The 8805-nt window shown below is 36.4% G+C and overlaps 1 protein-coding gene across 5 annotated transcripts in view; it reads right to left on the bottom strand.

The window, feature by feature from the left end:
- Positions 1–987: 987 nt before the first annotated feature.
- Positions 988–8805, bottom strand: part of LIMA1 (LIM domain and actin binding 1) — a 63189-nt gene continuing 55371 nt past the window's right edge. For all 5 annotated transcript variants that reach the window (XM_081321419.1, XM_081321420.1, XM_081321421.1 and 2 more), the window contains 2 exons: positions 4745–4878; positions 988–3487 (listed from right to left, as the gene is read on the bottom strand). In XM_081321419.1, coding sequence (XP_081177545.1) covers positions 2488–3487; positions 4745–4878 — 1134 coding nt within the window. In that variant the 3' untranslated portion in view covers positions 988–2487. The remainder of the gene's footprint in view (positions 3488–4744; positions 4879–8805) is intronic.

Raw genomic sequence — 8805 nt, 5'->3', positions numbered from 1 at the left:
GTTGGTCTGATTATGGCTGTGTGTTGTTACGATAGCTACTTTGGGAAAGCAGAGATTCCTGACAATGATCCAAGACACTGGACTTCTACAAATAAAATAATGTCTCAAGCCCGGAAACTGAGACTCTATTAGCACTTTTGTGAATTTAAAAAATGGGCAAGCAGTGAGCTCTGCAATGTTGGAAAATAAAAGCCGAATTTTACTCTGGTTTCAAGTGAACTGTGCAGAGCCAGAAGCCATGTACCTTCAGAAGACTGCACAAGTTTATAACCAATCTTTGCTGATGCAAAATCTTATGCAAAGATGCCAGAAGCCTTGTGTTGAGATGGTGTCCTCCATTATCCTAATAAATACATTACTACCTGTCTGAAGGATTGTGGAGATCACATATCTGAAGCATTCTGAAAGAGACTTACAAATGCTAAATAGCTTTATTAGGATATTTTAGAGTGGTGTGACAAAAGCTTAAGAATTTATACTGCATTCCCAAAGTAATTTGGTGGGACTAGGAAGAAATCCTCTTTAAGAGGTTAGTGTCTGACTTCTGACCCAAAATGGTCTCTGTATCTACTGTACACAGTTGGAATGATAAAAAAAGAAGCCATATCACAGCTTGTTAGCTTAAGCCAAGGATTAGATAAAGGTAAGCAAGCATATCTATGATGGCATTAATGGCATATTAAATGTCAGAGCTGAGCTATTTACCAGTATTATAGTTCCAAAATCTCATTTATCTTCTAGTTACGTATCATCCAAAACCTTCAAGAAGTTCATAAAATGCATTATAATTGGCTAAACTTGTACACTTTTAACCAAGGGCTTTCGAGTATGTTTAAACTGATCTTTCATTGTTTTCTATTTGTCATGCATGATGGAAGTTAAACCCTTTGCATTTTTTTTTAAAAAAATTAAATTACTATATACCTAATAACATTCCCATATAGGTAGACCTATTTAGAATAAAAGTTTAAGAAAACCGTTAAGATACAAGTCACATAGTGCCACCTCCTGGTGAAAAATAAGATTCTATAAAAAAGAGTCTGAATTAAAAGCTTCCCACAAAAAAAATGACAGAGCATTTATTAAGTAAATATGTTTCAAACTATACAATATTGGTAAGAAAAGAAAGATATTTCACAATTGCAAAATTGTAGCTAGAATTTAAGTAAACAAATAATACAGATTAAAAATAACAGCTATACAATGCATCAGATCCAGTTCCCAAAAGGTGCTTCCAAACGGAAATGTGTGAACCAAAGCATTGGTCTACAACTTTTTAAAATAGCCACATCTTTTCCCAGGATTGCTCATCTGCCCTGAGCAGTTGCCATCTGATCTGGAAAAAGACAAGGATGCTTTAAAAAGCTGCCTGAGTATATTGTTTTATGCTCCACAGACTTTCAAGTTCCATTTTGGAATTGAATCCAAACAGCTGCATAGCCCTGTTAAAATTATTTCAACTAACTTTTTAACCAATTCAAAATACTATGTTTTATATAACACATGCAGCCAAGTTGAAAAACTCTAAACACATAAGTCTCAAAACAAAAGTTTATCATTGTATAGATTCTTTTTCTTGCAACTTTTTTCACACTAACTCAAATCTGGCAGTTTGGTTCACAGAGAACTCTGATTGCTTGTCAAAAAAGAAAATCACGTTTTCAAGAGGAAAAATGTTATTCAGGACAGCAAATATAGAAGGTAAATATAATATCCGAAAGACAGAAGTTTTGCCATTCTGTAGTTGATTCTTGGGAATACAGATGCCCCTAAGCCCAGGTCAGAGAAAGCCAATTGACTCATAGGCACCTGGGTGCCAATTTACAACCAGAGTGGTATGGACAAAATAAAATAAAATAAAAGGCAAAGTGGAAAGATTCTCTCCTAATCCTCATTAAGCAAAGTCAGCCATCCTCTTCTATCAAATTGCAGACTGCATATTATACTGTAGGTACTGAACAATGCCTCTCTTGAAAACAGTGTAACACCATTTTAAAAAAGTATTACTATGTTTTTATATATACATTAAAGTGCAGTCTCTTTTAAAGTAGTCCCTATCCCTTGGAAACTGATCTGGAAGCTCTGCAATAGTATTGTTAGTAGTGATAATATCATAATTAAGTATATCAAAGCCCTATCTCTTTCGTTCAACTGTGAAATGGCTGAAATTGTGTAAGCAGAAGAGAATACAATGCCTTTTAAGTGACCAAGTTACAGAATGGAATGTGAAACACATTTTCGCTCAACTGGGGCAGCAGCTATCTACAATTTTAAGCATTTAAGCTTCATCAAAAAATTGGTAACATTCTTGTAAGTTTCCAAAATATATTCCTATAAAATAGATCTGAAGTGTTATGTGATTTTCACACTAATTCGCAACACAAAGTCACTTTCATAAAGACACCTGCTTTAGGAAAGAACAAAACGTTAAAACTCCAACTTAAGGCTCTGCACCCTCTATTTAAAGAAAAAAAAAGAGAATAAAATCTATTCATCATCATCATCATCTTCTTCATCATAGTATCTGTTCTTCTTGATCTGTTCTTCCACAGTTAAACCTTCTTGGTCTTCTCCTTCAAAAAGCCCTACATCTTTGGATCTATAATTTGGACTAGTGGGGAATTCTTTTTCACTTGAGAGAATCAAGCATGTATATTCTGGAGAGATACAAATCATTGGCTCTTTCTCAAGAGATGCTGGCTGTCCTGTACCACCTTCTTCTTCCTCCTCCTCCTCTGGCTCAGCATTGTTCTGCCCATTCTTAAATAGGAACTCTTCATTTTGTGCTTCTTCCTTTTCTTGATCTAGTTCTTTATCCTTCTCAGCAGTATTTGTGGTGCCAAAATACTCAATTGTACTGCTTTCTTCCTTTGGTTTGTTTTGGACTGCCATTTCCTTCACAAACTCGTCATTTTGCTGTGCTGTACTTATTTCTTGCTTGGGAGGAGATGAGTTTTCCATCCGATAGTTCCTCACAGATACTGTTCTAAATGAGGCAGCTACCGTAAACGGTCGACTTCTTTCTTTTAATGATGATGTTCTGCGTAACTTCTTAAGATCTTGGTCCACTTCTTCCTGAGGATCTGGTTTATGGACCTCATCCTCTGGGGGCCACTTTGGTTTGAATACTTTAATGCCTTCTTCCAAGACACTCCCTTGACTGCCTTGTTCAGGAGGTGGTGGCCAGGAAATCTTCAACTTTTTTGTCTCTGTAGTTTTTTCCTCCTTCTCAGGTATTCCAGCAGCTTTTGCCTCCATGCTGGCAGCTAAAACCCCAACTTTTGCAATTGGGGCATCTTCTACTCCTGGACTATGAGGGGCTTCCACGGCATTTCCAATATAGTCATCATTCTCAGTTTTGCTTGCCCATGGTTCTTTGTGAGGCTTAAGTCCAAAACCTTCATCATAATTACCTTTGGATTTAAAGAGCTGGTTAAAGTGAGGCTTGCAGTAAACATGTCCTTGAAGAGAGGCATATGTTCCAAGTCTGTATAAATAAAATAAAAATGCCCATTAAGAATTGAAGAAGCTTACCATGCCTTCAAAATAAAAAAAAGTCACGTTTTATCACTGACTCCATAAGACAACCTAAGGTAACGTATGAGATTGGGCCGTTGCATGCATCTACTGTTAAATATTATAGCAGTCTAATTACACTAGTTGTTCTGTTTAGAATCACTTTCCTTATATAGCAATTTTAAAAGGGAAAAAATTTCAGATATAAAAAGTAGTCATAGTTTAAAAGAAATCATGGTTACTAAAAGGAACACCTGCTGTTGTACTTATTTCAAAGGGCCATATATAAAGAGAAAACTGTTGTACCCCATCTGCAGATGGAAACTGTAATATTAAACACTGTACAATAATTCATTTCAGGTCAAATCACTTTTTTAGCTTTAAAACTTAACTGGACATGTGGATTTTGACTAGAAAATTGTCAGGGAATTGCGCAGCCAGTGTCCAAATGGAGTCTGAGAGGCTGACATGAACCAGTATATTTACAGTAAATAAGATAGACAAACAGGAACATCGTCAGGTAAACCAACACAGCAGGAACATCATGAGGTAAAACAGAGAGCACACACACACACACATGGCACAGAGGAAAAAGGCGGAAAACAAGGAAACTCCCCCTTTGCTCTCACAGGAACCAATCACAGCTCAGATTCCCTCATGCTCTCTTTAACCAATTAGCTATAACTGTGTGCTCTTACTCATTGTCCAACTCTTCACTGCTCCAGCTATTAAATTTTAAATATCTTAAAAATGGATTTGAAATATAGATAATTCCTGCTTAATGATGTTAATTGAGACTAGAATTTCCATTGTTAAGGAATATGGTTGTAATGTCATGAGATTACATTGCTTAGCAACGTTAACCCCAGCAATTCCCATTAGCGACGATAGTTATCTGATCATATTTTTGAAAAAAAATATAGATTAGTAGCCTTCTCCATCTCTAAAGCTGTTAATTTTTAAGCTTATATGATCATATGAATTATAATTTTCTTTTTACTACCACAATTAGAAATCCCACAGTAGCTTTATTATCTATGATTACTTCATTGTAAGCATGTATAATTGCCCCCAAATTATTATATCTCTTAAACTTCTCATGACCATCCACTATACTCGGTTCACATTTTGGTGTATAGCTCTACTGTACTAAAAACATTTCTCTACTTTAAAGCACATTAGAACATTACATTTATAGTAAATTACTTTTATTTTGTCTGAGGCTTACGTGAGTTTGCTGTTGCAGTAAGAACACCGGAAACAGCTAATGTGATAGATTTGCTGGTTTGCAAAGAGGCGCTCCATTGGATATACAGTCTTCTTGCAAGCAATACATATTTCTTTTGCTGGCACCTGAAACTTCTGTTGGAAGAAAAGTGGACGAATGGTGTAAATATGAACAAGCTTTTGATATTTGAGTCCTGAGCCTCTACAGAACCTTCCTCTAAAGTTAATACAGATTAAATTGTTTATTTTAAAAATAACATTCTCTCCTATGTGTACCTAGTCCTAGATCCCATCACATTAGAAGGGTTGCCATTCTTGAAAACGTTTGCAAAATCCCAAAATAATTTAGCAAACTATCTTTTGTTGCTATTTTTAACCGTCTCCAAAATTTATCAAACAACCAGATGGAATGGACAAAATTCTGGATTTCTACCAATTTAATGTTACAATTGTATCATCTTCTTCAGCATCTCTAAAGGGACAGCAGATTCAAAAGAGAAGTAACATAAGAGGCAGACCAAGAGCAAAAGCAGCAAAGGCACTCAAGAGTCTAAAATGATGAAGACAGATTTAAAGGCTCTAATCAAATTCTTAAAATGTTAGCACTTAGTTTCACCACCAAAACGCCATCATCCTGAGCATTATCAAGGCTACTCCCTGTTTAAATGCCACACAGAAACTCACATTTTGTTTTTATTCAAGGTGGCAAACTAATGCTCAGAATAGGTCTGCTAAAAAGCATGCTAGAACTAGTCAGTCAGCACCACTCAGAGCTGGCTTATGATTGAAGCATGTAAGATTTTTCCTCTTCTCTCTTTTCCACTGTCCAAGCTTGGGGCTCTGCCTTCACCCAAGCAGAAAATGCATGAGAAAGTATACACAAAATTGAAGAAGCACAAGGAATTAGGGAAGCTTAAGGGTACCTACAGGCTGTGGTCAAAAAGTCACAATGGCAGCCATAATACAGGTAGTCTTCAACTTATACGAGGGCAATTCGGAAATAAGTCTCCGTTTGGTGATCAATGACACTCGCAGATACAGAACTTTTATTACATTAGAAAACTACATCATTACATTACTTTTCGATATAATCGCCATTTGAATTGAGGCACTTGTCATAACATCTTACAAGGTTTGAAATTCCTTAGTAGTAGTTGCTTGGCGGCAAATCTGGGCTGTGATCAAAAACATCCCAACAGAACTGCTTCAAAAGTTCTTGGGTGCTTCTAGTGATGTGCAGGTGAGCATTATCATAAACCAACACCGCACCGGAAGTGATGCCATAGAAAATCCCACCAAATGTGAAGATGCCAAAGGAGTACTGCTAGTGAAGTTCATGGAGTGTGGTTCGACCATCAATTCAGAAGTCTACTGTGAAATGTTATGAAAACTCAGACGAGCCATCCATAACAAGCGTCGGAGCAGGCTGACTTCCGGTGTGGTGTTGGTTGTTGATAATGCTAATGTATAATAAAAGTTCTGTATCCGCGAGTGTCTGTCATGGATAACTAAACGGAGGTTTATTTCCAAATTGCCGTCATACAACCTCAATTGGGATTTGAACTTTCATTACTAAGCAAAGCAGTTGTCAAGTAAGACGTGCAGTTTTGTGGCATTTTTTGGTCACAAGTGTTAAGTAAATCACTGTGGTTAAGTGAATCATGCAGTTGTTAAGCAAACCAACTTCTCCCATTTACTATGCTTGCCAGAAACTGGCTGGGAAGCTTGCAAATGATGATCACATGACCCAAGGATACTTCAACCATTGCAAATGTTGGTTGCCAAGTGGTAGAATTTTGACCACCAGGGCTCTGCGACAGTCATAAGTGCAAGAACGGGTTGTAAGTTCAGTACCGCTGTAACTTTGAACTGTTGTTAAATGAATGGTTGTAAGTGACTGATTGTAACCTCAGTGAATTTACCTGAGCAATTAGGTGAGCTTATTTTTATCACATGTTCTGCCTTCAAAATCAATTGTCAAACAATTGATTCTTATAATAAACTATCTACTGAAATAATTTCATACTTTTGGAATTGTTTCAAAAAGCAGAAATTATGAATGTAATCTAATGCATCAAAACTCTTTATGTGCATTATAAATGTTATAAGAATGTGCTGTCTAAATAAAAGTAAAAACAGACTGGTGGCACAAATTAAACAAATAGCTAGGACACAGCTGGAGGAAAGAGCTGTGCTGCTAGACAGATTATTCAAGCAATGATGACAATTAATAATATTGTACCTAAAGCATGTTAAGATTTCACTTAGTTTAAACACCTGACGTTGCTTTACACATGGATTAGCTGCCCAGAGCTTTTGGAAATGGTTGGCAAAAAAAAGCACAAGGCTGGTTTTGTGTTCTACAGAAAAAGTTTTTTGAAAAGAAAGAAATGTTGCACACAATGAAACATTTTCATTATAATGATCAGGGAAGCTATAGTGTCATGGAATTCCCCTAATTAGTGCAGACTGTAGATCCTTCTTAAAGAATCCAGGAAATAAATTTGAATATTAAAACCTCGCCTTTCCCAGTTTACTCTGGGAACAGGCACTTGCAATAAATGGCATCAATTGCAGCAATGTGTATTCCCCTTCCAACTTACATGGGAGAAACTTTTGGAGTGTGCAGAAGTATATTCCTTTTCAAGCATGTTATGAGGAGCAACTAGAGTAGAACTGTGAAGTCCAGTTAATAAAAAGAGGAGAGGACTCAGGAAAGCTGAAAGATGAGCTCACGTTAAAAGGGAAGCAGAAGACAGGAATAGAGAGGAGCAGGAAACAGAAGCTGAAAAAGACAAATGACTATTTATAAACTTATATAGATGACTGGAAAGTATAGTAAGTGTTCCTCCAGTGAAAACTATTTTGTTATAAAGCTATTAAAGTAGACTTAGCTGATAAGTATTATGAACAGGTAAAAAAATTCAAAACAAAGAGTAACAGTGTATATACCAGGGGTAGGCAACCTCGGCTCTTTTATGACTCATGGACTTCAATTCCCAGAATTCCTGAGTCAGCATAGCTGACAGGAATTCTGGGAGTTGAAGTCCATGAGTCATAAAAGAGCCACGATTGCCTATCCCTGGTATATACTGTAACATATTTCACACAGAACTGTTTAAGAAAAACTACATGGACACATCAGTGAAATCATTAGCAATACTGCACAATTTCCTATTTCAGTCAAAAATCTGACTCCCCTCCCTCAAATTAGTGATAGAACAGAAATCAAATGTTCTGGGTTCCATTAACATTTCTATGACTCAAAAACCATACCATGGAGTAACCTTTCTACCCCTTTAATAGACCCAGCTGAGAATAGAATTTAGTCTATTGCAATTAAAATGTAGAGGAAAATATAGATTGACACTTGTCTTCATTATTTCAGAAATGTCACCAATAACACAATAGACCTTATGATATGTGAGCAACTGGACTTCCTCATGGCTAAAGAAAGTTTAAAGCATTTTATATTAATAGAGTAGAGTAGAGTAGAGTAGAGTAGAGTAGAGTAGAGTAGAGTAGAATAGAATAGAATAGAATAGAATAGAATAGAATAGAATAGAATAGAATAGAATAGAATAGAATAGAATAGAATAGTTGGAAAGCAGCTTGGAGGTCATCTGCTCAGGCAGGAAACCCTATACCATTTCAGACAAATGGCTGTCCAGTCTCTTCTTAAAAACTTCCAGTGTTGGAGCATTCATAACTTCTGGAGGCAAGTTGTTCCACTAATTAATTGTTCTAACTGTCAGGAAATCTCTCCATAGTTTTAGGTTACTTCTCTCCTTGATTAGTTCCCATCCTTTGATTCTTATCCTGCCCTCAAGTGCTTTGGATAATAGCTTGACTCCTTCCTCTTTGTAGTAACCCCTGAGATATTGGAACATGTATTGATGCAAATTTGTTAAGTACAGAAATGGAACAAGCTTAGGGTCTCCAAAGTAGAATTATACCAATATGCCAGTCCTGAAACGAGTTTCTAAAAAACTAGATCTTTCTAGGCCTATATATGTATTTTTCTCATTTGTGTGCACACATGTACAATGCAGCCATGTCATT

The sequence above is a fragment of the Vipera berus genome (assembly GCF_964194415.1).
Source record: "Vipera berus genome assembly, chromosome: 2".
Classification (NCBI taxonomy): domain Eukaryota; kingdom Metazoa; phylum Chordata; class Lepidosauria; order Squamata; family Viperidae; genus Vipera; species Vipera berus.
Note: the sequence above shows the minus strand (reverse complement) of the source record. Positions and strands in the feature narration are given on the sequence as shown.